Here is a 27,848-nt window from a genome sequence, read left to right on the forward strand (position 1 = left end):
GGCTTAATGAGAACCTAATTTAGGCTTTGGATTACAGTGATGTTACTGTGCATCAGATGAGCGACCAAAAGTGCCTATGTGTGCACACATAGCCCACAGCTAACAGAGCATTGCATGGTAGTATAGCTCCAGTTCTGTTTTGCTGCGTGTGCTTTGGACTAGGAAGGCTCTACAAAGCAGTTGCTGCAGTGCAGCCAGCACTCAGTAGCTTGCTAGATTGCAGGAACTTTATTGTTAGTTGGAGCTCTTGGGACCTGAAAAATGGAGAAAGTATAGGTAGGGGAAAAAGGGATTTGTGTGTCATGCAAATCCCATAACCTTTTCTCCTCATAGTAAAGGAAGTGATAGGTATCCATCCCATCAGTAGGTACAAGTTTATGGTTGTAGCTCTAAAGTGATTTCACTCTTGCTTGGAAACGGGTTCTTGAGTACTCATCAGCTCTGCTGATATGCCAACCAAAGACAGGGAAGGTGATAATATCTTCCATGGATTATAGGGAGCATTCATATTTGCAGAACCAAAGCTGTTGACCCTGTTGCATGCAGGGTTTGGAAGTGAAGCCTCCTTTTCCTTGGGGTGAACTTGCTTAGAGGCATGTGCTCTGCCCTCTGTATGCTCTGCTTCATGTGCTCTTGAAGACTTGGGAGCAACTTTACTCCAGCAGCATGATTTCCTGTGAGATAATGAAAGTCACCCTAACCAATATACATTATTTCCTGTCATTCTTGTTTTGTTTTCCTCGTTGGCTTGCCTGTTGATCCACTGTAGGAAGCAAAGCAGTTGGACGCGATGAAGTCGGCTATGCGGAAAGGACAGGTGCTGCTGAAGAAGAAGGAAGAGAAACTAAGCCAGCTGGAGTCCTCACTGCTGGAGGAGGTAACCACCAGCATTGCTGCTGTTTGGGCCTGCCTAGCTGTACTCCACCCTGCCCAGAGCTCTTGGCATCCTCCCCTAGGCTGGAGTCTCTGCAGGGCTTTTGGTCCCCATGAGGGCTGTTTAGGTGATGTCCAAAGACAGGCATTTGCCAATAGAGCTGGGTTTTAGAAACACATTCTCTGAGAGCAGAATGGTGTGTCTGTCTGAGAATGGTGGAAGAGAAGGCTAGTCACAAAGTTGGAGAGAATGACAAACCTAATTGGACTAGGACCCCTGTGATTCACTAGGTCTGCTGCCCACAGGACAAATGTGGGCCGGGGTTTGGGATGGAGACTTTCTTCCATGGTGGTGGCTTGCCAGGCAGGGCTGCTTGCGGCAGCAATGGACTTGGGTGGAGAAAACCTGCAGAGTGCACTGGCTTGTGAGAAGCTTGCTTGTTAGGTTGGAAATTAATCACTGTTAATACTGATATGCTGAAGTATCCTACAATATAAACTAAAACCTCACATCAGAATGGTTAGAGGTAGTCTTAACTGTCTGTATCTTGGTCAAGGTGGCAAATAATGTGCCTTCCCTCTGCTGATAACATCTGGACTCACTGTTAAGCATGTGGCTGCAGAGTGGATACAGAAAGCAACCTGAAAAAGCCACATGATTTGAGCCTAGAGAAAACAAGGGCAGGTCACCTCATGTGAGCTAGGATTGAGTCTGCTTTCCTGACCAAGGCAAGCCTTGGAGTCTGTTCAGCTCTGCCTGGGACCATGTGGCCTTAGGCAGGGCAGCAGCAGATAGGAAAGCATGAGACCTTTAATGGCCAAGCACTTCTCTGCGGTGCAAAGAGAGAACCCAGCCCACACGAGAGTTTTGAGGCTTATTTAAAGCACAAAACGCTTTGACTTCTGCCTGGAAGGGCCCTTTCACATGGTTATTAGTTGGCCACTAGTGCCTACCTGTGCTGCTTCCAGAGACTGAGCAGTCTTCTTGACTTTCAGATTTTGTTGTTGGGGACTGAAGATGAGTCTGCCTTCACTTGGCCGATGCCTGTCTGTGCAGACTAGCTGTAGGCAGTATTCCAGTGACTTTTATGTTTCAGGGACAGAAGAGCAGGTTTTATTTGCATTGTTTTCCTTCTTTTGACCAGCTTTCAGATGAAGATACGCTGAAGAGTGCTGCATGCAAGAAGGTGGTGACTTTTGATCTCAGCAACTCTGAGGACACAAACAGCACATCCAGTGTAAATCTACGTCAGCCTAAATGTAAGTGCCTGACTGGCTCGATACACTGTGCCCAACATATGTTTTAGACCTAGTTCTGGCTTTCCCCCTAGTGCCTCTGATGTACCTTCTGATGTTCTCACTTGTGCTTATTAGTGTCTAAGGCAGGTCTGCTATCTGTGACTCAGACTGCTCTGCATGTAACACTTGATTTGAAAAACTTATTTCCTGCCTGTACTGGCAGGTAAGAGGGATGGAATCTGTATGTGAACTTGCCTTTTAAATCTCTACCTTTGTTTTTAGAGCAGATTATAAAATCAGGCTTCAGATCTTCCCTCTCTGCTGTTGCAGAGCTGTATTGCTCTTCTGCAGGTGTCCAGGCTTCTTCCTCACATTTCTGGCAGGAGAGGCTGCTGCAATTCCCTCTGCTGCTTGTGCTTTTTTGTTTGCTTTCAGTTGTGTGTAACTGGAATTGTGCAGGTGGGAAGAAGGGCTCCCCATAAACAGTCAGGAAGGCAGGAGGGTTGTATTGCTTGCAGAAAGGCTGGCAAGGCTGAAGCTTAAAGAAAACATAGAAAGCTTCCCTATGGCAACAGATGGACAAGCTGTCCAGTCTGGGATCATCTCTGACCCTGATCAGTAAACAATCTGCATGTTGGTCAAGAAACATGAAACTTAAGGGTTTTCTATGTGAAACTTGAGGGTTTCCTCTGGCCGCAAAGCCAGGTTTTTGCCTCTGTACCCCACTTAGCACAGATTGATCAGACTCAGCTCGGAGTGTAACCCATGGTGGAAAGTGGGTCTTCTGCCAGGGAGGCAGTGTCTCCCTTGCCTTCCCAGTGATCCCTTTTTCTCTCCCCTCTTATGCTAGTTGATTTGACAACTGATTTACGGCCTGCCCCCCAGCTGGACAAGATCCAATACTTGACAGACTCTCTGCAACGTATCACTAGTGAACTGAACGGGGTCCTCGGTGTCTTGGGCTCTCTGAACAATCACCAGTCTCCACTCTTCACCTCGATGCCCTGTGACAGTGTTCCTCTGCCTACCTATGCCTCCTTGGCAGGACTTCAGGCAGGTGGTTCCCTGGCGCCCCCCACTGGGGTGTCACTGGTGGACCAGTGGGCCTGGAGCACTGGGCTGAGCTCTAGTGGCTCTTTCACAGCTGGACAGTCAGTGGACAGCATGCTGGCAGAGAAATGGCGCAAGTATTTCCCAGGTAAGTCTCCTATCCTTAATCCATCTGCTTGCTTGCATATGACTTTTGATTTCACAGCCCTGCAACTTCTAACCAGCTCAGCCTTCCAATGCTGGTGAGGCTAGATCCACTGGTGCTGCTGATAGGAAGGGTGCTAATGAGATAAGGAATGAGACCTTTGTTCCAGGAAGTGCAGCATATGGCTGATCTTGTCATCCTGCTTCTGGAGCAGTTCAGCCTCTGATATGCGCCTAAGAAAGCAGTTTTTACTAAAAAAGAGAGCAAAAGAGGAGACAGCCCTGCTTCACTGGAAGCCTCCTGTGAATTGCAGATAGGGTTCACTATCTTTGTTTCCTTAACATTGCTATGTCCTCAGCAGGTGGCTCAGCTTGTAGGGACAGTGTGTCCATAGTACAAGAAAGCAAATGCACCCAGATATAAAGACTATTGATTTGGGCGGCCCCGTACTTAATGTCTGTTTTCCAGGTGGGTTCCCGTCACTCGGTGGAAGTTCCAGGCCTCTTGACAACAAGCTGGGATACATACCTGCAAAGTAAGGGTCTTGTTCCTTGAGTTGTTGTTTCATTGTGCTGCTTTTACTTCTCTGGAATGATTTCTAGGTCATGTATTGTATAAAAAGTAGATAACAAAATCATAACCTACATAATAAGTAGACAAGTTAGATACTATTAGTTATTCACTGCCACATGCTCAACACTGCCTTGTAGCTTCTACAGGAAAGCTGCCATCATAGTTGTGCTGATAACCCTCGTTCCAGGACCAGGGTCCAAGGGTGCTGGCATTGGGCTGCACTGGCTCTGCTGTGATGGGCAATGCTGTGTGGGTGGATGGAGTGGAGGCTGCCACCTGAACCTTTCTGAACCTATACAGATGGAAAGGAAGACAGCAGCCTGACAGTGGGTGGCTGCTACAGCTTTTCTCTATGATGTAGTTGGGCAGAAGACTTTGAGCTAAGAGGAGGTTGCTTTTTGTTAACTGTGGCTCTTTCTGTAGAAGCCCATCACTTTCTTTCTCAGCTCTGGGATTGTTTCTGCCTAGACCTCTCTCTTCCCACTTGTGCTGTCTCTTTCTCTCTCATGTGCAACAGTGAGCAAATACGGATGTTCCAGCACTCCCAGTTCCAGAGCCATGAGTCAGATAATATGAGTATTCAAGGAATGATTGAGACCAACAAGAAATGGCTAGAAGATTTCAAGAGGGGTTCAAAAGTGTATCCTTTGCCTGGGTCTGGTCTTTAATTGCACTCCAGCTTTCTGCAGCAGGTAGGTGGAGGCAGGAGGCGAGTGAATCAGGAGCACTAAAGCATTGAACAGCAATTTTGAAGCCTTAGCCTCTAATTTAGTGTCTGGTTCTGCAAAGGAATATGGTGTTTAGCAGTTAGAGCATGAGTGACCTGTTTGCTCTTCTTTGAGCTGTACTTGTCCAAGAAAGTCTATTCCCTTTCCCTGTTTGCACTGTGATGCTCTTTAGTGCCATGATACACAGCAGTTGGAGCTGGTAATGTGAGAAATTAAAAAAATTAACAAAAGAGTGCAGAATGGAGGAGGCAGGGAAGTAGGGGGCCTAGTCTTGCAGGCCTGCTTTTGGTGCCATTGAGGCAGCCCCAGCCGCATTGGGGATTTTGCCACGGGCAGTCCCTGCTGAGCAGCCCGGAATGAGGGAGCAGTGTCTCTGCGAGGTGACGCGTGGGGCGACCCTGCGACTGGGGAGGGAGGGCTCCCTGGTGGAGCTCTCCCCCCAGCTCAGTTTTGAGGCGCATTGTAGCATGCGGTTGGATCAAATAAGTGAGATGTCTCTGTGCTATTAGCGGGGATGCTTCCAGGCTTGTGTTGTAACAGCATTATGCTGGGGCTGTCTGCGTCTCCTACAGCGTGTGCTGATATTAGCAGCAAATCCCTTGGGCCTCTGATAGCGCATGCTGTCCTGAGCACGGTGCTCCTTTGAATTCCTTAATCCCCCTTTAATTCCATCTGACTTGAATGCAGCAGGCTAAATACAGCATGTGTGCACAAGGCTGGCTCCTGCCCCTCAGTACCTGTCCTGTCTGCTGGCTGTGCTCATGTATGCTAATTCCTTGTGTAAGCCAGGCTTTTCCTTCACCCATCTGCCAGACCTCTCTTCCCAGGTGTGCAGAAGCCCCCTGCCAGCAGCCCCAACCTACTTCAGCTAGGACTGGATGAAAACAGACAAATTAAACTGTACCATTACTAAAAGATGGGACTGAAGAGATGGTGGCGGGGGCCTGTGCAGTCTCCCTAGTGATACGTTGAGTTTCAGTGATGCCCAGCCATCTCAGCTGTGTCTTTGTGCTGTGCCCTTGAAATAAAGTCTCTTTACAAGCGAGTGGAGGAAGGAAGAAATGAACTTCCCAGGTGGATTCTTCTAATCCCGTAATGTGTCCAAATATACTTTATAGACTGTTTAATCCAGTGGTGAAATATCAGGGCTTCAATAAATCAACAGTTCTCTCATTAGTATTCTAGCAATCGTGAGCTGGAGCTGTGAATCATGGAGGACTTTGAGTAACTGGTCAAGGGGGAGGATGTGAATCCAGCTGAGACTCTGCTAGAGGAAATGTGTCAGGAAATGAGCCCACACTGATGCCCAGCCAATGCTTAATTGCAGGTGGGCCAAGTCATCTGGCCTCTGACATATGTGGGAACAGGGGAGAACGAACAGTGAAATGGCTGTAGAGCATGGGGACAGGCTCGGGGAATGGCAGATTCTGACTCTCAGGAAATGTACCTCTCTTTTGGGGTGGAAGCAATAGGAGCTAAGCCAGGAGTGGCTTTTCATGGCAGATTTGGAAAAGAGCTCCCTGCTTCCTCTTTCTGCCATGCCAACCGGAGCTGTGCAGCGTAGCTGCGCTATGGGAGCTCTTCTCCTGCGTTACAAATGTGCCAATGGCAATGTGGAGTGGGGATGGCAAGAGAGTGTGGGGCGGTGTCTGCTGGTGCAGATGCTGTGAAGGAACTTGGCCTAGTGTGAATGTCAAGACAAAGCCCCGCCTGTGTCCTTCCATGCCCTGGGGAGAGGGATCCGGAGCTTGGCTCAGCAGCTGGGGTCTCCTTCCACGCAGCAGGGCTGGGGAGGCAGATGGGAGCCCTTGGTGCCAAGCCTGGAGCCTGGTCTTGCTGTTCCTGCGGCAGCTCTGCTGTGCTCCTGGGAAAGCAGGTCTCAGGAGGTGGTGAAATGGGCTCTGCATGGCCAGAAACCTGGCTGAGGTGTCAGGATGTTCTTGGACCTCAGCTGCAAGACGGTGGCTTGTTGCTTTGCTCACCGGGTGGCTGCAGTGGTGTTCCTCTGCAGAGGCTGTATCCAGAGCATGTTATCACCTTGCCAGGGTGCATGGAGCTGGGAGGGGGCAGAGGGTGCTGCTCTAACCGATGGCGGGGAAATGTAACTCAGCTTTCGTACTGCTGAGCGGGAAATGTGGTATTTGGTTGTCTTTGTCAGTATTTCCTCCAAGCTGACTTTAAATATTTTATGCTTTAAAAAATGCTGAACTACTTGCCATTTTGTCTGCGGAAGAAGCCTGCACTTCAAGGGATCCCGTCTGTGAGAAATCGTCTTCAAAGCCCTTCTCCTTAGAGACGGCTGATGCAGGGAGGCTGGGAAAGCTGCTGCTCTGCACCCTTTTGTGCTGTTTGTGTTCCTCAGTGTGGCTAATGATGTGCAGCAGAGTAAAGCAGAACCCCCTCCTGCTTTGCTTCCCGGGTGTTGTGTACTGGCACAACACCACAACAGCTCACACTGTGAGTGTGGCAGGGGAATGTTTACATGCAAATAGAAATATATTTTTGATGAACATCATTTTAAAACTGTTAATGTCTGTATATATTTTTTTGCTGATTTGCCTAGAATTTTTTTAATTACTTGGCCAGCCTTTGTCCTAGGACAGCTTGATCCTCTGGTCAAGTCTGTGTTCTCCCACCTTCTGGTCACTAACAAAGCACAGCGTAGTCCTTCTGCAGGCACTGCCAGACGAGAATGTCCCACTGGTGTCCTTGCTGAGGAAATCCTAGCTAGCTCTTACCAGTGCTGACTGAGTCGGGGGACCTTAGATGCCCACAGTTATCTATTTTAGAAGGGACCCTATGGTTCTGGCTTTCTTGTGGCATGGGGAGGCTGTCAGCCTGGTGGATGCTGTGCCCAAAGCCACATGGCTGAGTCCAGTCTGTGTGTTCAGAGAAACATGTATTACTAGTGTGGAGAAATGCCTATTTTCATAGCAATAACCTGGTTTGAGACATGCTCCTTTTTCCTGTTAAAACCTGTGAGAGCAGCTGTATCTGGTGGTGTATGCAAATTAAATCAACATGAGCCTGTTTTGTATGATGGTGATGTTTGTAGCTCTATTTTTTTCTTGTTGAGATGTTCTGTTGTAGGCCTAGATATCCAGCTTGTACTTACCTTTCACACCTTCCCTGTGTCTCTCTGGGCTGTTTCGTGTTTTGTCTTGTCAAGGTCATGTCTGGCAATTTCTAAGACCACTTCAGCTCACTGTGGCTTTATTACCATTATTCTGTTAAGTATCTGGCCAGGGTAGCAAATGCAGGGGCAGATAGAAAGCTAAAAAACAGAACTACAAAAGCAATTCTTCATGGGGCTTTCAGCCAGCAGGACAGCTTTTCATGGGCTCATATCCTGCCCTTTTCATAAAACTGTCATCCAGTCTTGTTAAAACAGTTGTCTTGCTCTGGAGCTTTATGTCAAGGTTGGAGGACGGGCTGTGTGCAGGAGCGGTCCACAGCTGGCTCGGCTGGGCACTGAGGGAGGGGCTGCCTACGGGATGCGTGAAGGTGCGGGGGTCTTTGCTGGAGCAGGTGGGGAGCTTTCCCTGGGAAACGGGAAGAACTGTGTTGCGCTGGCTGGGAACAGGGCTTTGCTCCGGAGTGGCTCTCCAGCAACTCGGGATGTGTTAAAATTGACTAACTCTGCAGATTGGCGGTTGCTACTGACTTCTCCATTTATTTCAGAGCAGATGGGAATTTTCCCCCAAGTGGTGGTTCAGGTGCTGCTGCTGCAGCAGTGTGCTTGCTGGAGTCCTGCCCGTGGGCTCACCAAACAACAGTCTTGCTAGAAATTAGGGAGGATTGGTGACGTGCTGTTCTCTTCTCATGGCTTGTTCCTTTCTTCTTCTCACCTCCTTCTAGCAGCCCTGGGACACCCATAGCAGCCCTTCTCAGCTGTGCATGTTTGCCCCTTTGGGATTTTTTCCCTTTAGTCTCTCATGAAAGACTCGGCTTCTCCTGGGTCTCCAAGCACTGCTGTGAAGGCTGCATCTGTCCAAATGGGGCATTTGCCGCGTGTGTCCTGGCTGGGGACTCTCCAGTGCTGAGAAACTGCGGATGGGTAATGTGACCAGTGACCACAAGGATGCGGAGAGGGGAAGTTTGGCACCTGCCCTTATTTTTCCAGCTCTGATTCTTCTGCACAGTGCATTGCTCACCAGAAATCCTAGGTTCAGGTGGATAGGGATGTGGGGACTCTGGGTGATCATGTGATCTGAGCTACTGGTACAACAGAAAAGCCAAATGTGGTTCAGGGATGCGTGAGGCACATGGACATGTGCAGAGTCTGGGATGCTACTGTGCAAGGTTGTGATCTGCCTGCGGAGGGAGGGCTGGAAAGGAAGGAGTGTGAATGCTGCTCTACATGCTGGAGAGAGGAAGGTTGTTGGAGCTGGAGGCCTGAAGAGGCACAGGAAGAACAATATGTGAATCAGCTGGTCACGCAGGAATGGAGGCTGATGGTTAGAGGCACATCCTTACAAACAAAACAGAAACCACCACCAAACCTTGAATCACCCCAGTTCTTGCTGTGCATAATCTGCACCTGGGTGTCTTTGCCTGCTGGAGAGCTGCGATAAGAACTACTGGAGGAGGTCTCTGACAGCAATGCACACTGTCTAGGTAGGTGCTTTTGGGGGCAGGTCCCCCACCCCACTCCTGAGGCAGCTGCTGTGCAAAGAGCACGGGGCAGCTCTGAGAAATCCAGTCTGAACTGTAGGTGCATGCTGGCTGTGGGAGGCTTAGCTGTAATCCTCCCGAGAATCGGTCCCAAGCCCAGGAGGTCTGCCCCAGCTCATGGGTCCGAGGTGTGGGGTGTGTGCCTGCGTGTCCGTGCGCACTGGCCTACGTATGTACGTAGAGAAGAGGATTTGCTTTTCCTGGAATGCCAGTACCGTATATGTTGGAGAAACTCAGTGATTAGAAGAGCAAAAGGACAGTGCACGATTACTTTGCCAAGAGGAACGTGAGCCATAAGCTCATTAAGGGGCTTGGTCTCTGCCTGCCGAAGAAGGTACGCTTCAGTCACTGGCTATTTGGAGACCACTGTGCATTGCTCTGAGAGCTTTGCCTTCCCGGGACGGAGGGAGCCCCTCGGCCACCCCAGCCATGCTGGCGACCCTGATGACAGCACTGTTCTTTGTGGTGAGAGCATTTGGGCAGGTGAGTCTGGGCTGGCCTGGCAGCAGGTAGGATTTATTGCTTTCCATTTTATTTCTAGAAATGTGTGGGTTATCTTACTAGGGAAGGTAGCGAGCAGTGGGGAATGTGGGCTGGGGATGCCCCAGCTCCTACTCCAGCATAGCTGTGGCTGTGCCGTGAGCCCCTGCAGCAGTGTGCAGCCCAGTGGGTCTGCATGTCCTCGGCAAGTTGCCCACAGTGTTGGCTTGGGAGCACGTGTGAGTTTTTGTCATTGTAGCATTAGCAGGTGTATTGGCAGCTTTGCAGAGCACGGTTCCCTGTTGTGCCCGTGCATGCAGGAAGCAAGTGCAGGGGCTTGGGCTTCCCAGTCTGGCGAGCAAGAGCTGCGAAAGTGCATGTTGAGTCTCAGAGCACTTTGGGGAGGAAGAACAACCCTCCCTCGTCTAGGGTTGCTTTCTCTTGGGGAGAGGAAGGAAAGTGGGAATGTCTGCTAGGCTGGCCAGGGGCTGTGTCACCAGCCTGGCTGACTCTTTGAGGACAGGCAGTTGTTCCTGGTCCCGCTGACTGCACCTCTGGCTTTTGTAGCTCCTTCCCCAGGGTCCCACAGCAGTGCGCAGCGGTGTGCTCCGGCCCTGCTGCGTGGTGTGTGATGCAGGTGATAGTGACTGTCCCGGTGTCAGGGTGTGAGCCTGCAGCAGAGCTCCGAGCGCTGCCTCCTGTGGTCTCTAGACCAGCTCCTGCCCTCTGCTGTTCCCTGTCCCCAAAAACACCTTGGGGCAAGGAGAGGAGGCAGAGGTCTCTGCTTGCCCTGCTGGGAATGGCTGCCTGTGCCTCCTGAAACCAGGCCACCCTGGGCAGGAGGTCTGGGCCACCCATGCTTCGTGCAGAGCCATGTGGCCTCAGCATCACCTGTGAGCTCTGCAGCCCCACTACTTTGTGCTGTGAGAGTTGCTCATTGGCATGGTGCTGGGAAGACACGCTGAGCATCACTGCAACTGGCAAGGCCACCATGGGTTGTGGTTACTGCATATGGAGGAGCAGCTCTTTCTGTTGCTCTTCAGCTTCTCTCCTGTCCCCTCAACTGCTGCAAATCCTTTCTGTGTCCAGCTCGGGACCAGCTTGTTTCACGAAGAGCCCCTGCCATACCTTGTGTACCAGCCCCTGCCCTGGCAGATCCAGTGTGTGACACAGAGCCGCCGCACCAGCCGGGACAGCGAGGTGAGGGCTGGCTTCTCTGCCTGCGGTCAGCCGAGGCAGCTGGGTGGGGGATGATGGCAGTGCCTGGTGCAGAAGGAGCAGCCAGCATCCACTGACCAAACAGAAGACTTGGGAAGGGGGAGAGATTTCCCTCCTTCCCTTGCAAAACAGAAAATAGGGTAATGCTAGGAAGCAGGGCAAGCTGAAAAAACGTAGGAGGGGTATTTGTAGACCAAGTCAAGCTGCTTTTTAGGAATGAAAATATCCCCTAGCAGACCTGACATCCCAGGCGCTGCAGTTTTGTGGTAGGGGCTGGAGTCGAGGAAACGAACCCAGCAAGTCTGGTTCCATGCTGGTTATGAAATTCAGATCTAGTGAGGCTAGCCTGTGCCAATGTACGTCCAAAGGTGCTACTGGCACATCTCACAGATCTGACTTTTGATACAAAGCTCTTTTCTGTTCCTCCTTGGAGGACTTTTCACAAATGCAAATTAATTAGTCAGTGCTCTGCAGTGCTCTTTAAGGGAACAGCAGTATTTTCAAGTTTCCCAAAGGGAATGGATAATGGAAAGCTTGGTGAGACTAGCCCTGTCCCTTTCAGAGCTTCCCAGCTGGCCCAAAAGGGGCTATTCTTGCTGCCTCTGCCTGAGATATAACTAACTCTGTTGTATCTTTGTTCCCTATCTTTGTAGAAAGGCAGGAGCTCTCGGCATAACAGCATCTACTCAATTTCTGGAGAGAAAGGTGAGTATGGAGCACGCAGGGAGACAGCCCTGCCACATAGTAGGGGAAACTCATGGTTGTGACTGTGGGATGCAACAAAAGAGCAGGCATAGCAGTACCTGGACCCTTCTTGGCCTCTTGTTTCCTCCGAAGAAATCTGTCTCTGACATTATCAAGGGGTATTTTGGAAATCAGCTTTGTGGGAAGAAAGCCTTCTCGGATGGATGGCTTTCTCTCCAGCCTATGGCTTGCTGGCTGTACTGTATTTTCAGTCAATTCTCCTCCTCCCTGTGGAGGGTGCCCTTCTTGCTGCCCCTGGGAGGGCATGTGAGTATGGACAGGATGGCGGGATGTTTGTTAAAAGCTGTAGTATCAGCGAGTGAAGGCCCTGTTTGTTGCATGGGTGAATATACAACAGCACACTTCTGTGTGTGTGTGCGCACGCATCCTTGCCTCCCTCTTCCCATGAAACCTGCCCCACTGAGTTGCATGGGTCACTGTCCCCCAAAACAGTCCCCCTTCCTCTTCTCCTTAGCCTGGCAAAAGCACTCTGAATTTGCCCCCTTTTCCTCTTCCTTCCTCTTGTCTCTAAGACTCTGCTCCCTCTGCTGAAGTCAAGTGCTCAGCAAAGAGGATTTGAGCACTTCTATTCTCAGCACAGCTCGGGTGGCAATCGGATAAAGGCGGGTGAAGCAATGCTCCGGCAGCGCGGGACTGGGCTGGGTGCTGCCAACTGCCTGCTGCGGCAGAGCGAGCAGGGTGCTGAACTTGAGACATTCCTCCTCGATGCACTGTAGCTCTGGCCAGCCTCATCACTCTTTTTTGGGGGTTCTTGCTGCCCTGTGAATAGGTGAAGGTCCCCGGGGCTGCCTGGGCTGGCAGTGGCACTTGTGTTGGTGCAGCAGCAGGGCGTTACTGATGGGCCTGGCCATGGCCGAGCTCCTTCAGCAGGTGTATTTCTTGCTGAGTTGTCGGTAGCCCGCGTGGCTGGGGTCTCGTTCCTGCAAACGTACAGTGGTACATGCCCCTGTGGCTCCCCAGCCTCTGGGGTTTGATTTTTTTTTTTTTTTATTTTTTTTTTCAGTGGGTAGGATTTACAGCTGACAATGGATCTTGTTAAGCAGGGCAGAAGGGAGCCGATTCCTAGTGTATAGTCTTAGGTATCTTTTTACTTTGCAATTTCTTTTAGGATGTGACTAAAACTGAGTTCAGGTGACAGTGGTGAGTTTATACAGCAGCATCTGGCACCAGGATTTCTGATGGCTGCTCGGGGGGTGCTTAGCAGCAACACGCTGGCTTAAAGGAGCACTGCTGAGTGGCTTTGATTCAGTTCCTGTTGAATTTCACAATACTTCCCTAATGCAACATTAAGTGTGAGGTGGGGAGGGCTCCCATTTGTCAGCATGAGAGCTTTATTGCTGTACAGTGCTGGGCCTTTTTTCTAATCTTATTTGTGTGTGTGTGAAAGTAAGTGAGCATCATACTTGGTGATTAAACGTGGGGAAGCTGAGGTCTTTGGGGAGCAAAGCTGTGTAAATAGAGGGCTTAGTGCTGCCAGGGAGGCTGGGCTTTTCTTTGCCTCCGGTTCCCTGCTGCATCTCCCTCTGCCCTGGAGATGCGCCCGTGAGCCAGTGGAGTCATGGTTTCATGCTGTGGACTCTCCAGCCTCTTTCGGCTCTGGTAGTGGAGGGAAGCCCTCCCATCTATGGGGAGCCTGGGGTATGCAGAGTCCAGTCTGACCCCGTGGGGGGGGTGATGCCAGAGCCCTGCCTTGCTCAGTGGAGCCTGTTCAGGGCCACTGGCACCGCCTGTGCTCACTGTGATGCTGGGTTGTTGTCCCAGGCAATGTGACCCCTGACACCAGCAGCGAGAGCAAGTTCTTCAGCGATCCTTCCGAGAAGGCGGCCGTCACCATCCAGACCCACTTCAGGAGATACCAGCAGCAGAAGCAGGAGAAGAAGTAGACGTGTCGGCCACCTGTGCCCTGCACTGTCCCTCCTTTTTGTCTGCTTGGTATCCCAGAGAGCTTTGCGGCCATGGTGACTGTGAACCCGCTCCCTGATAACGTAGCTTCTGGTGCATGTGCAGCTGTAGATACTCTGCTGTTCGTGTTGGTTGCCACTCAGAGTGAGATCTCTTTCCTGGTCAGTCCTTCCCTAGACACCATTGCCTTGTGGGCCAGGCTACCACTGGTGAGGGGCTGTTTGGGACCTCAGTGCCCAGGGAGTGGCACAGCATTTACAAGCCTTTCCTTGGTGGCAGCACCCAGAGCTGTGTGGTGGCTGGCCCTTGGGCCACAGCCAGTTTAAGTCCAGCACCTATGTCAGGGGAGAAGGAGGGGTCCTGTACAGCTGATGGCAATTGTGGCTGGCTAGCTGCTCAGCTGAGGCTGGCTTTGCCCAGCAATAGTCCTCCCCTGTGCCTCCACCTCTGTTCTGCCTCTGGAGCTGCAGTGGAACAACTGCCCTTGTCCCCTGCTCCAGGCGGCTGGCTGGCTGAGCTGCTGAGCATGACTGTGTCCAGGAGCTGGCCCGGAGTGGGATGGCACTGAGGGGGTATGCTGCAGGCAGCTAGGGTGGTAGGAGCTGAGCTGTGTTCTGACTGTGAGCAAATCTTACTTTTCTTGGTGGGGGGGAACTGCTTGGGGTGCCTTGGTTTCAGAGCAGGGATGGGGTGGACTCTGTCTTCTGTGGCTGCATGTGTTGAGGCTGAACCTGCTCTCTGCTGGGTCAGGCTCCTTCCTGAGACGGCCCTCTGCTAACTCTGGCATTTGGGTTAGTGCCCGCTGTCCCCCAGCCACCCTGTCCTGGTATTTTGGCCCAGCAAAGCTGAACAGAGACCTGGTCCTGGTCTGGCAGGGACAGGACCCCAAGATTGTCTTGGGTTTTAACACCTGTTTTCAAGTGCTGGCTTTTGGAGGGTGCAGAGTTGTTGAGAGAGAGGGAATACAAAAGCACCAAGCTCTGGGCCAGCAGAAACAGGAGGAAGTTTGAAGTGAGGAGGTGCTGTGTGCTGTCCCATGGCGGGTGCTCTGTGGGAAGGAGCAGGGTGCAGAGGAGCTGCTGACTGAATGGTGCTGCTCTGATTGCTTGAGTGTGGTCTCCACTGCTGCCTTGCTGGGTCTGATACTGGATTTTCTGTGCAGAGCTATGCCCCTAGAGCCCTTTCTGTCTTCTCCAGCTGCAAATGTCCTCAGCCCTTCTTACAAGGGCTCCATCCCCAGCTGCCCCTACTTACCTTTGGCTTGTGAGTGCTGGTGTTTGGTGTCTGGCTTCTGCTCGTGCTCAGTTACTGCCTGCCGGTTGTGGTTGGCATCCAGCACTGCTCTTGGGTCTTCTCTGGAGGTGCACTGGGAGAGCAGGGCTGGTAACAGTTTGGTCTGTCGCTCTGCAGTGGTGTGAGCCGCCAGGCTCTGCTGCAGGCAGCCTGAGCTAGCTGATGTCAGGAGGTGTGTGGTGCATGTAGTGTGGTGTCTGGGGCTTTGCCTGGAGTGCTGTGCAAGGCAGCTGGTAAAGCAGACCTAAAACCAAACTGGCTCTTTGGATTTCTGAGCCTGATGCTTTTTTGCCTGCTTCCTGCTGAAGGCAGAGTTTGGCTAGCGTGGCTTGACTTGACTGTCCTCTTTCAACTCCCGGTTCGTTACTGTGTGCAGCAACGTGGGGAGAACCCGCTGCCATGGTGAAGGGCAGTGGGCTCACTGGGAGTGGGGGGATACTGGGGTCTCATGGCTGAGTGCTGGAAACTTGGACTTTGTTAAACTCTGCAAGGCCAGCGTTTGGAACTGCTGGGGAAGGGAAGGTGGAGAATGCTTGCTAAAATGTAGAAGGAAATCTGTACTAGCCAATTACAATAAAGACGTATTAATCTGTGTTAATCTGTTCTTTTTATTTTGCTAATCCACTTACTCTTACAGCTGAGAACACTTGCCTTTTCTTGCCTCTTCTATTTAAAGTCTGGGATTGGCGTCTCAGGTGCTGCATGGTTGCCCAGCTGTGATACTGCTTTGAGATGGGCATGGGTGCTTGGGTGTCTTAAAAATCTCTACTGTGTAAAGGTTTGGAAGTGAAATGTGCACTGAACTGGTTTTGAAATCCTTAGAAAAATGCTTGAGAAATGCTGGTTTTCTTGTCATCACTTTCCACTGATCTCGGGGAGAGACAGAAGGGGCAGGACTGGTTTCACTTGGCTTGAAGGCAAATGCTAACCAGTGCGAGACAGATCTCTGGACGAGCTGATGTGGGCTATGACGTGCAGCTGCTCCCGTGTGGACCCATGGGTGCCCTGGAGTGGCGAGAGGGTCGTCAGCCCATCAGTGCATGGCAGCAGCCTGCCCGGCAGGGTGTGAGGGGCCATGTGGCCAGGAGGTTCCCAGGACTCCAAGGATGATGTGAAAGGCTGAGTTGCTGCCCAGCCTCTCTGGCCCCTCAGTATTTTCCCTTGATGACTGGCTTTAAAGTAAGTCAAGCAAGCTCTTTCTGGCTCAGAGAGACCCTGTCAGAGCCACATAGCGTGATCTTCAGCATTTGATTGCCTTGCTCATGTTCTGTGTGCAAATGCTGTACAAAATCCATGCACTCCTTGCATGTGAAATTGGAAACTCACCATGGTTTTGTCTCCAAAAACCTGTTAAAATTGAATGAATAAGGAAACTCATGCATAGAAGTAAAGGCTATTCAGACATTGGGATTCATTTAAAAAAAACCAAACCCAAAGCAAACAAAACCCCAAAGCAAGTACTGCAGAAGCCTAACCCTATTTCATGCATGGATTTGGAGGCTGGCTGATTGCTCTTGACATGAATCCTCAGTGCACCAAAACCAGAGGCTCCAGATGCAGGGCAGTAACCCAGACCATCTTGCTGAGAGTGTGGGAACCTGCTGGCAGAGGCAGAGCCACTCAAGCAGCGGTTCAGGCAGAGGAAATGCAATGTCCTGGTTCACCAGAAGCAAACTCCATCTGTCCCTAAGGAAAGCTTTACTGAGAAGCAAGGTGTCAATGGGGATTTTGGTGCAGAAACATCACATCAACCCAGGTATTTGTGGTATTGAGTGTGATCTTTGATGCCTTCCCACCAGCCTATTTGGGAAGGATACTCCTCTGTGTGCAGGATGCTCCTCGGCAGAGGTTGGCTCTGAGTGTTACCTGAATAATCGCCAAAACTGATACAAATTGTCATAATGGCTCATTTCTTGAGCCCCAAGAGTGAGCAGCTGCCAGGCTGTTGCCAAGACACTTTGAGTTCTACTGGATTTGAGATGTTATGTTAGTGAGAACCAGGTGGCAAAGGAGGATCTGCTGACCAGGGTGACAACACAAGCAGGTAATGGAACCGCATGCTGGAAATGGGAATTGTGGGTAATCTCACCAGTAACACCAATCACTTTATTTGCATGTCATTGTTGGGGTTCCTGTAATACCTCTCCTAGTTTTTGGTTTTGTTTTTTTTTTTAACTCTGTAGCACTTGATTATAACCAATGTGTTAAAAACAGCACTTCTGTCAAGAGGAAAAAAATGAGACTGCTAAAAATCTCTGCATAGAAGTTACAACTGCTAGTTTAAGCTACAATAGGAAGCTGATTCCTTCATTGTAAGGAAAGAAGAGATGGAGCCCATGGGGAACAAGCATGGATGGAGAAGTGATGAAAACACTAGCTTATAAATTGGAGGAAATAAGGAAATGAAAATGCAGTTAGTTACTTGGACTTCAAATAAGACCAGAACCTCCTCTGGAAGGCAAAGTTCTACTTTGGGTAATTAAAACAACTGTTAGTAACAGCCTTAGCTGGTTTTGTCTTCCTGGGATAGCCAAACAGGTAAGGAAGGCTGCTGGCCCCAGGCTGCCTGCCTCAGCTCTAGCTGCTCTTGCTTTCACTGTCAGATGTGCACGTAGGAAAAGGGAAGGTGTAATCTGCATGTCCTCGGTGGTTAATTGCTATGGCTGGTGGTAAAAGCCGAGAGGAAAATAAGACCAAATCAAGGTGGGGCACGGTGCTGTGCTTCACTGGGCTTTACTGCACTGTGCTGTGACCTGGCAGAGCTGTGCTGCGGTTCAGTGTGCCACAATGCCCTGTGTCCTGGGGGAGCCGTGTGATGTCTTGCTGTCCTGTGCCATGATTCACCATGACGGGAGGCAGTGATGCCATGATTCATGGCACGGTGCTGGATTCCCTGGGCTTCGTGCTTGGCTGTGCTTCGCCATGATGCGCTGTGCTTCACTGCTCCACTGTGATTTGTTGTGCTCAGCTGTGACCGAGGACAAGCACGCCATGCTTCACCTCCTGCTCCTGTGCGGTACTGTGCAGTGCTGCCACGTGGCAGAGAACAAGAGCCCTGCTGTGAGCCAGTCGCTGTGCTTCACCGTGTTCACACACAATACCAGAGCTGCACCGTGCTTACCCTGCACTGCCAGAGCAATGATGTGCTGCACCGGAGCCGTGCTGTGGCTCGCAAGGGTCTGTGCCGCAGTTCACCCCTCCAGCCTAACTGGATTGGGCTTCACTGTCCTGCTTCATCCTGGGCTAGAGCTAACCAGCGATTCAGCAGGGCTGGCCTGGGCTTATTGGTAAGTAGGTGCTGCTCACCTGGGGTTGTGGGTGCTGTGTCACAGCCTGGCAGTTGCTGGGATGTCCTGCTTGGTGCTACTGTTCCCCACACCCTGCTCCCATCCCTTCCCCTCCTCCTGCCCTGGGGCTCTGCAGGGTGGCACAGCTTGGTAGGGAAGTGGGCAGTGCTTGGTGCTGTGTGCCTCTGGGCTCCTGCGGCATGGATTTGGCTGCCTGGATGCACTTTTGGGCTGCCCCTCTCTGTCTGCCTGGGGCGTCCTGCCCTAGCCCTGGCACTGCCTACCGCCCTGCTCACTTTACAGACACCCGCATATAAACATAACCTTTATTGCACACAGCGCTGGGTTTTTTTTCATAGAAAAAGGTATTAACACATAAGCATTTGCAAATTGAAGCAACTCCTGTTGTTTTCAGAACAGTAAAATAGCATGCAATGTCTTCGAGACGTTCCTTTTTAAAACCACCGACAAGATCAGGGGGGGAGGGGGGAAAAGTCGCTGAGTCTTTCCTTGTGCCCCTTTCAAAATGATGTGAAATATATATATGTTTACATATATATTATATTTTTTTTAAATCTGTAACATCAAATTCTTTGTGCCCTGGTTTCTTTTTCTGTTCGGAGAAGAAGAAAATAGCTTCATTTATACAAAAGAGTTCATTATGTACAAGTTTGTTAATTAAATATAAATGGTGCAGGGAAACGAGCAGCGTCCGTTGCGGGTGGTCTCTGGTTGGTGCCCTACACCAGTGTGTAGGACTTGGAGTAGGCTCCGGCGCCCTGTTTTTGAGACCTGCCTACACCTGATGTGCTCATTTCTAGAAGTGAGTCCCTGGAGCCTCCCACTTTGGAGTGCGTGGGCACCCGCGCCTCAGCGGCAGCAGCGGCGGGGGGCTCGGTGGTGGCGGGGGGTGCCGGGGCGGCGCTGGCGGTGGGCGCAGCAGCTGTGCTCGTCGTGCTGGGCATGGGGAGAGTCCTTTGAGGTAAGGTGGTTGTGGCGGAGGCCGGGGGAGGCAGGCCCAGGGGCTTGCTGCCAGGCTCCAGCGTCATGTGCCGGGCTTGTGCGTGGTACGCCCGGGCGAGGTTTCGGATGGAGGCTTCCCGTGGCGGCACCACTGGGCAGGGCTCGTGGGTGTCGGGCTTGCGGAAGAAGGCCTCCGACTTGACGTAGAGTGGAAGGTTGCAGTAGTCGCCTGCAAGGGGAAGCCGTGGTGGGTGAGGCTCTGTAGGGGCCCTGCCCGCCCTGGGGGCCCCCTCTTGGCCCCCACCCTCTCTATATGTTAGTGGAATATGGTATAAGACATGTAATATAATCATCCTATACCTTGCCATACTTTAGGCAATGCAACGCATCTAGCATATCAAAGTATAGTGTTCAATGCTTTATGTAATGTCCTATAAAGTATTATAACGTGTAATACTAAATGTATGCTGTAATAAAACAATGTTATACAACACTTTCAAAACATTCCAACTTTCTTTTTTTCTGTTATGTTTTCAGGTATAATACAATATAGTATGTATAGGTAATGTAGTGTGTAATGTTACTTATGAGTGTATGATACAAGGCAGTAGGATCCATGGGCATATATATTGTATGCTGGTCTGTAATGTATGTTGCGCAAACATTTCTACCATGTTTGTCACATCAGTTGTAGTATGCAGTACATGTCAGTGTTATATAGTATGTTCTATCAACTATTATACTATGCAAACAGCATTTCTATTTCAATAAACAATATACTATGCTCTGTTGTATTATATAGCAGTATATATAACTAATACCTTACTTTAAGGATTTATGTGTATGCATAAGACACTGCATTATTATATTGTGTGACATGTAACACAAACCAATGCACCACTATTGCTTTTAACGGTATATGTTTTGTAATATGTTCTGTAAACTACCTGTTTATAATACTATAATAATGTATTATATTGTCTTAGAATGTACACTATACAATTTAAAATGTATCATAAAAGTATATTGTCTCACAGAAAAAATTATCTAATACTGTATATTACATAATATACTCAGTGTATATAAATTAATTCCCAATTATCACAGCTATTTTTAAAACAGATTTTGTGTACTACATCCTTATCCACTATATGTATTTTGTTGAAATATACTATTTCTTAGATATATTTGTATTTTTTTCATAATGCAATATATTAGTATTATAGCTAATACTGTGTACTGTAACAAACAGCCAGCTCAAACATGTGTTATATCTCTATTAGCTGGAAGAAACATCTCAAAAAGGGTTGTGTTGTATTCTATTGTAAGGTCTCTGCTGCTGAAAGACAGCTCGGGAGTGGTATTGTAACATCTTTGGTGCTAGAATGGTTGTACTGTATTGTCTTTGTGGCAGAAAGACATTTCTCAAGTGGTTGTACTCTACTGTGTGGTTGCTGCTGGTAAAAGATGAGTCCTGAAGGGTTGGACTGTCTCTTACTGACACTGCTGAGGCACTTGAGTACAACCCTGGGAGTCACGGCCTTCAGCAATAATGTAAGGAGGAGCAAAGCACTGAGGAGAGGAGGGAGAAAGAGGAGAGGAGATGAGAGCACAAGGAGAGAAAATTAGAATTGTTAGTTAGATTTTTGAGTAGGTCCTGTGGGGATCTTTTCCAGGTTGTGTTGGCATCTAGAAAAGATAGCTGCAGAATTTACTGAAATCACCTAGCAATTCCAATAGAAAGCCTTACAAAACCTAGAAAGTGAACACACAGCAACAAAACAGATGATACTGAAAGATCAGTACTGTGGAGGGTGGAAGAGAGATGCTTTTCCCACTTTTCCCATGCTCTTCACATGAACTGCCTCTTTCAGTACCTTTATTTTTGTATTTTTTTCTGCATTACACAACACATTAAACAGGAACTGTACAACTAAGGACAAAGCCCATGTATACATACTCTTGCTGGCACGGTGTGGGATGGGTACAGCCACACTCTTGCCCCGCTCGCTGTCCTGGGGTTTGGGCGGGGAGGCTGTGAAGCGACAGATGCCAGGCTCTGATGGTGTGCTCATTGAGGTCATGCTGTCAGCATTGTCAGTGGTGCCAGTGGTCATCTGGTCTGAGGAGCTGTCAGAGATGAAGCACTCTGTGATCTCAAACTTGGCATGTTGCAGCTGTTCCTCCAGCTTCGCATGCTCGTAGGCGCGTGCCAGCTCCTCGTAGGTAGATGAGGCACTCTCTGTCGACACCATGCTGTTCCGCCCCTTGTCTGTGGAGGAGAGGACGTGTCACATACCTGGGAAGTTCCCCTGGCCTGGGAATACCCAGGCTTTCCCTGCTGAGAAACAGCCAGCCATCTGTCCCCAGAGCTGGGCACAACCCAGCAGCAGCAGCTCAGGAGCCACCACAGAGCCTCAGGAGGGGACCAGGAGATGACAGCATGCCTGCCAGGCAGGGCAGAGCCCTGCACATGCACACAGTCCCCACACCAGCCACATCGGTTAACCTGGAGCTCAGCACCACTGCACAGGGCAGGGGACACCACTGCCAGCAACTCACCAAGAGGGCAAGACCCAGCATGAGAGCCAAGGGCCAGTTACCTGCCTCTGTCCAATTTAGGATGCTATTAATAATCTTTACTAGGAATTGGAGTACACATTTCAACACTGCTGCTTGTTGGCTCTTGCCGTGGAAGTCCTGGTTCCACGCTCCCATTGACTGACAGTAAATCCTATTTCCACAGTCACCCTAAACTTGTGGTTTGGGATCACCACCCATGTCCCCCAAACCAGCAGATCCCTGCTAGCAACAGCCCCAGGGGCTGCCTTCAGCCCTGCCTCCCAGGCAGCACTGGCAGACCTGTGTCCTGAGACAGGCTGGCGCTGTAGCTGTCGCTCTCAGTGACTGTGATGCCATGCTGGGAGCCCACTGTCCTCCAGTCCGAGGTGAGGGTCCGTGCTGGGGTGGATGCCTGGCACTTGGTGAGGGTCCACTGGCTGGAGTACCGGTTGCGGGTGCTGTGTGCAGACTTCACGCTTTTTCTTGATACGGGGTCTGGGGCACAAAGGTGACAGAGTGAGTCACAGCGGGCCACTCCCAGAGACAGCCAGGACACTGTCCCATCTCCCTGGGGCACTCCCAGCTCCTTCTGTCTTACCCACAGCTGCTTTTAGGCACGGCCAGTGCTGGGGGACAGGGTCTGCACCCCAGCACCCTGCTGTGGGGCAGCAGGAGCACCCCTCTGGAAGGGGATGTGCAGGGACCGGCTGTGGTGCCCCTGTGGTGAGTGCCCGGCTCGCCCACACCTGCCTGGTGCCCGTGTCTGCAAGCACCCCACACTTTTGCCAGCAAACCCAGCCCAGCCCCACACGACCACAGCCACTTACTGGTGCCGGGGCGGATGTCCGACATGTCGATGAGGGGCCCTGTGTTCTGGATCAGAGCGGGGTGATGCAGCGAGACGCCTGTGCAAAAGCTCTGGGGGTTCACCGCCTGACTGAACTCCGTGTCGGTCACTGGGATCGTGGCTTTGTCATCCCCTGCGGGAAGAAGTTGGAGCTCAGACCTCTTTCTCTAGCCAGGACCTTGCTGTAGGCTGTCAGCATGCCAGGGCACATGGGGATGGGAGATTTGCCTGACTGTTCTCCAGCCCGGGCAGCGGTGTGACAGTAACCCCCACCGAGGCAGAGCCTGATCAGGGAGATCGCTGCGGGTGCTGCCGGCTGTGCCAGCAGCAACATAAGGGGAGCTGCAAGCACGCCTCTGCACCCTGCTCCGCTGTAGGGTAGGAAGGGGACAGCCTGGGGACACTGCAGGCTTCTTGGGGCCAGACAGGACGCTGGCCCATGTCCCTTCCCCAGGCAGGTGCTGCTGGGGCCCCACGCCGCAGGGAGAGCACGGTGCTTACCCAGCTGTTTGATGCCTTCCTTGTCCTCGATGAGGAGCTGTACCCGAGGGATGTCTATGTGTAGTCGGGGGCCCTGCGGGGGACCCTTCACTGGCGTGTCAAAGCTGCGGTTATTCTTGCTGTGAGGTAAGAGGGGACGCAGACCCAGCAATTACTGGAGAGAGCCCCAGCAGCTCAAGCCTAGCAGGGGCTGGGGCTTGCCGCCGGCCAGCCTGCCTGGGGCTCAGCTCTCCAGCTAAGCAGCTCTCCCCCAGGCAAGCTCCGGCATGGGTTCTGGGACCCTCTGGCAGGCAGGAACAGCCAGGAGCACCAGACTGCTGGGCTACAGAGAGGCTGCTACGACCTTCACAGGTCTAAACCCCAGAAGGTCCAAAACAGAGTGAGGGCTGAACCCGGGGTTAAAAGGATCTAGGACCACCCCCACCACGCAGCATTCCCTGGCTTCCCCACCCACCTCCAGCTCCGAGACCCACCTGATCAGCATTTCAGCCAAACTCTTAGCATCTGTGCAGGAGACACAAAAAACAAGGCATTTTTTTTTTTTTTTAAAGAGAGCTGTTTAGGGCATAACAAGCTGGTCCAGGAAAGCACAGCTCTGCGGTCCAGTCCTGAGCACTGTGCCTCGGAGCCCCATCTCACCTCGAAGCCTCTTGAGCCGCTTCTCCTTCCTCTTCTTGCGGATGATGAAGAGCAGAGCCACTCCTAGTGTGGCCAGGATCACAGGGCAGGCGATGGTGAAGAGCTTCTTCACGTCATCACCCTCGCCTTGGGCAGACTTGATAGGGGGGATGGTGCCTAGGGCAGAGCACAGGCGGTCAGCGCTCCCGAGAGCCCCCTGCCTTGGCGGCGCGGCCCCCGCCCCGTCCCTCCCACTCACTGCCATCGTAGTCCAGAGTGGCAAACTGCGTGGTCTCGTTGCCGCAGCCGGCGCTGTTGCAGGCCTTCATGCGGAGCTCGTACCACGTGGCCTCGCGCAGCTCCGTCAGGAAGACCTCACTGGAGCTGTTAGTGCGGAGGCTCTGCCAGACCCAGTTGCCCTTGGGCCGGTACTCCAGGACAATGGCGGTGATGGGGCAGCCCCCGCTGCTCCAGCCCTGCAGGTTCAGCCTGGCATGCGTGGAGTTGATGTGGGTGAAGAGGTGCTGGTCCTTGCTGAAGGAGGGCTCTGCGGGAGAGGAGCCGTCAGGAGGGCTGCTGCGGAGAGGGGACCGCTGCGGAGAGGGGACCACAGTGGGGCCAGGACACTGCGGGGCAGGCTCACCTCTGCCGTGGGTCTTGGCTTCGATGATCTCGCTGATGCGGCCAGCCCCCACGCTGTTCTTGGCTGCCAGCTTCACCTTGTACCAGGTGCCGCACTTGAGGCTCTCCAGCTTGAAGGAGCGCTCGGAGGAGCTGATGAACACGTCCTTCCACTCCTCGCTGTTGTCCACCGAGTACTGGAGCACAAAGCCTGTGGGTGCAAGGATGGGGCGGTCACCTCCAGGCACACAGGCAGCCGGGGCAGGCGAGCGGCACCCGGGCAGGGCAAGAGAAGGGATTACTGCTGGCACGCAGAGCCAGCGGGGTACCCTGCGCCTGCCTCGGGGACATCCTGTGGCCATGTCCGCTGCAGTGCCAGGGCAGCCGTTACACACCGATTCCTGCCCGATGGTGACGGAAACGCAGCCCTCTGCTCCTACGCTGCTGACGTGGGTTACGGTTACCTCAAAACCGCTAGCAGGGACGAGCTGCTGCCCTGCTGGACCCTGCGTGCGGCCCGAACGGAGGCCGACTCGCCTGCCGGCACTGCCTGCCGTGCAGACCCAGGCAGGAGCCACAGGCGAGAGGCACGTGGGCACCCCCAGCAGCTCGCCACCTCCCGAGTGCTCTGCCACAGCCCCCTGGCCACTCCCCCCATCCGCTCCCCTGTCTGCGCACCGCCTGCCTCCAGTGCCGCCGGCACAGCCCCCATCGCTCAGTTTCGCACGGGAGCGTGGGGAGTGCGAAACGTGATTGATTGGTGCGAGGCTATAAAGGGAAAGCAAGAATTAACTAGCTCCCTCGGGAAGCTGCTAGGAAGTTGCTTTTGCCGTTGCATGCCGCCTCCTCTCCCATGATTAAGAGTATTAGGAAGCACACTGTGTCCTAGATGAACAAACCTGTTACACTGCCGTCAACAAGACGCCTGAAGACGGCTCGCCAGGGTTTCCCAGGGAGAGGCACACGCATACGCACGGAGCTTCGGGCGAGGGATACACCGCCTCGTACGTTGGTGCCCCTCAGGGCAGCATTGTCTTTGCTGCCCTTACTGTTCCAACCTTTTTGGCTATACAAAATCCCCAGCTTTCGCAGTGCATTGATAGATTTGCCTATTTTTGCAGGTTATTTTGCCAACTCTCAAATAAAAATCACAGAGAAGAGTAGGCTTTCTGCCTTTGCGCGTGTGTCATGAGCCACACGATGCAGACCTTGCAGGACCGCTCCAGGTGCTGAGACCATCCGGGTACCAGCGTGGTTGATGCCAAAGGACCTACAGGAAGGCGCGCATCTGCCTCACGTCAGCTCTGTGAACGCCCAGCTCCGGCTCAGGCAGAGCAGTGCCAAGGGAAGAGACGCTTCTCACACCTGCCCAGCGCCAAGGCTTCCCTACAGCCAGAGGATGGGGGTACTGGGACCCTCCTGGGGTGGTGCGGGCCTGCCTGTGGGCACACGCTTTCCCGGCCGTATCGAAGCCAGCCCCAGCACCCCTGCACCGCCCACAGTGCCTGGCACCCTGGTGCCTGCCACCGGTTATTTATTTATTTTGTACATGCAGCATGTTTTTAATATTTCTAATCCAATTATAACCAAATTTATCAACAGAGTCCGCTGGAGTGAAAGGCTGCTGGCTGGGGAGATTTGCTTGTAATTACTTTCATGCTTTTAATTAATTGTAAGCGAGGTCTCCTTCCTCACTCCCCGCTCCCCCCTCCGTGTGCAGCTGTTTCAACGTATAATTCATGAGATGAATCAGAGCAGAAAGGAGGCTCTGGAAAGCAGGGATGCTCCCGGAGCCCTGCTGAAGCCCCCAGCCTGCCAGGGACGGGGCACAAATCCTGCCCAGTCGGGTTCAGAGTCACACCAATGCCAGGAGATGCGGAGCAGCCACTGGGGCGGGCCCCGGGCACCAGCACCTGAGCAATTAACGACATGCCCTTCGTTAGCTACTTCAACCACTGCGTCTTGTCCAAAATACCTTACAACCCCCCTCGTTAGGACTGGCAGCCCTCCCACAAGCTCAGAAGCATCAACCTTACTCTGGAGTGTTTATGAGGCGTTTTAGAGAGGGGGAAACTGAGGCGCAGAGACAAAAGCGCGTGCACAGCATGCGCCACGAGTCCCATCCCCCAGCACCGGGGCCAGAGGCTCCGGGATGGGGGCTGTGGTGCTGGTGCCGGCTCTGTCGCTCGCAGCAGCTGTACCTCGGATGGAGCTGCCCCCATTGTCCCCAGGAATCCAGGCCAGTGTGATGGACGATGCCGAGGTCTTGGAGACAGTCAGGCGGGGCTGGTCGGGGGGCACTGGAGAGGAAGGAAAAGCCCATGAGCACCTCGCATGCACCAGCTGAAAGTGCCCCGACCCATGCCCCCACAAAAGGGGAAACGCCAGCAAGACCTCCCACTCAGCCCTGGGCCAATGAGAACCCCTCACACAGGAAAGCCCCTGTGGTGCTTCACCCCACTGAGAGCAGCGGACAAGTGAGAGCACAGGTGCCGAGACGGACCATGTCCATGTGAGGCATTTGCTCCCAGATGCAGATGTGGGACCGCAGGCTGACCCCCCCGCCAGCACCCCTCACCTTGCACCAGCAGGTTGATGATGATGGTGTCAAAGCCCCAAGTGTTGGTGGCGGTGCAGGTGTAGTAGCCGGAGTCCTCCGCTTTCACCGAGCGCAGCACCAGCGTGCCGTTGGCCTGGATCAGGCGATGGCCATCCACCGTCACAGGGATGGCAGAGTCCTCACTGTGAGGAGAGGAGAGAGGAGAGGGCGCGTCAGCCATACGCGACGCAGCAAAGGCGATGCAGCCGGCACCGGCCCCCACCTAGCCTCAGCTGCGGCACAGCTGGCAGCCCCCCTCGGTACCTGTCCTTGGTCCACTTGATGGCGGGGACCGGCTCCCCAACAGAGTTGCACGGCAGCCTCACGTCCTTCATCCATGGGGTGGTGACGGTGCCTCCAAAGGAGATGATCTTGGCAGGGGCTTGGGGGCAAGGAGGAGGTCAACCCGGCAGGTGGGCCCCGTGCGCGGACCCCCCCCCGACAGGTAATGAGAGCTGAGACTGCCCACGCTGTCCCTCCTCTGCCCCGGGCACGAGTCACCCCAGCTGTCCCTTGCTGCAGGCTGATAGGGAGCAGCCAAAGCAACCCTAGGGACAGGGGACAGCAGAGCCAGCGTGTGCATCCCCGCTGTGAGCCAGCAGCCCCCACCGTACCTTTCCCAGCAGGCTCGATGGTGACTTTCTCGCTGATGTTGCCACGGCCGGCGGAGGTGACGGCGGCCACCCACAGCATGTACTGCTGCCCACGGTTCAGGTGGGCAATGCGGTAGAAGAGCTGGTCAGGGCTGGTCTCGTACTCGCTGGGGGCCTGCGGAGAGGGAGACGGGAGATGGTACAGCCTGCGTGAGACCCCCACCCCCATCACCCTCAGCTTGGGTGCCCCAGCAGCGGGGGCCCAGAGGCCAGAGCAGCGCCTGAGCTGTCAGCAAGGAAGAGCTGCCTCTGGGCCA

At 52.6% G+C, this 27,848-nt stretch overlaps 2 protein-coding genes across 4 annotated transcripts in view; one reads left to right on the forward strand and one right to left on the reverse strand.

Annotated features, from left to right (window-relative positions):
• CEP164 (centrosomal protein 164) overlaps nt 1-15,538 on the forward strand; it is a 51,088-nt gene extending 35,550 nt beyond the window's left edge. Inside the window, exons 29-37 of the mRNA XM_069787920.1 lie at nt 770-877; nt 2,019-2,133; nt 2,963-3,310; nt 3,776-3,842; nt 4,398-4,520; nt 5,422-9,765; nt 10,852-10,962; nt 11,634-11,685; nt 13,507-15,538. Coding sequence (XP_069644021.1) covers nt 770-877; nt 2,019-2,133; nt 2,963-3,310; nt 3,776-3,842; nt 4,398-4,520; nt 5,422-5,521 — 861 coding nt within the window. The 3' untranslated portion in view covers nt 5,522-9,765; nt 10,852-10,962; nt 11,634-11,685; nt 13,507-15,538. The remainder of the gene's footprint in view (nt 1-769; nt 878-2,018; nt 2,134-2,962; nt 3,311-3,775; nt 3,843-4,397; nt 4,521-5,421; nt 9,766-10,851; nt 10,963-11,633; nt 11,686-13,506) is intronic.
• Nucleotides 15,539-18,539: 3,001 nt separating this feature from the next.
• Nucleotides 18,540-27,848, reverse strand: part of DSCAML1 (DS cell adhesion molecule like 1) — a 112,455-nt gene continuing 103,146 nt past the window's right edge. For 2 of the 3 annotated variants that reach the window (XM_069787922.1, XM_069787924.1), the window contains 13 exons: nt 27,553-27,706; nt 27,203-27,320; nt 26,918-27,081; nt 26,541-26,639; nt 24,362-24,550; nt 23,978-24,265; nt 23,740-23,895; nt 23,574-23,604; nt 23,101-23,219; nt 22,580-22,732; nt 22,053-22,247; nt 21,151-21,462; nt 18,540-19,419 (listed from right to left, as the gene is read on the reverse strand). In XM_069787922.1, coding sequence (XP_069644023.1) covers nt 18,968-19,419; nt 21,151-21,462; nt 22,053-22,247; nt 22,580-22,732; nt 23,101-23,219; nt 23,574-23,604; nt 23,740-23,895; nt 23,978-24,265; nt 24,362-24,550; nt 26,541-26,639; nt 26,918-27,081; nt 27,203-27,320; nt 27,553-27,706 — 2,430 coding nt within the window. In that variant the 3' untranslated portion in view covers nt 18,540-18,967. Of the gene's footprint in view, nt 19,420-21,150; nt 21,463-22,052; nt 22,248-22,579; nt 22,733-23,100; nt 23,220-23,573; nt 23,605-23,739; nt 23,896-23,977; nt 24,551-26,540; nt 26,640-26,917; nt 27,082-27,202; nt 27,321-27,552; nt 27,707-27,848 lie in introns of all 3 variants that reach the window. The other variant, XM_069787921.1, reaches the window with a different exon arrangement.

The sequence above is a fragment of the Haliaeetus albicilla genome, chromosome 7 (assembly GCF_947461875.1).
Source record: "Haliaeetus albicilla chromosome 7, bHalAlb1.1, whole genome shotgun sequence".
Classification (NCBI taxonomy): Eukaryota; Metazoa; Chordata; class Aves; order Accipitriformes; family Accipitridae; genus Haliaeetus; species Haliaeetus albicilla.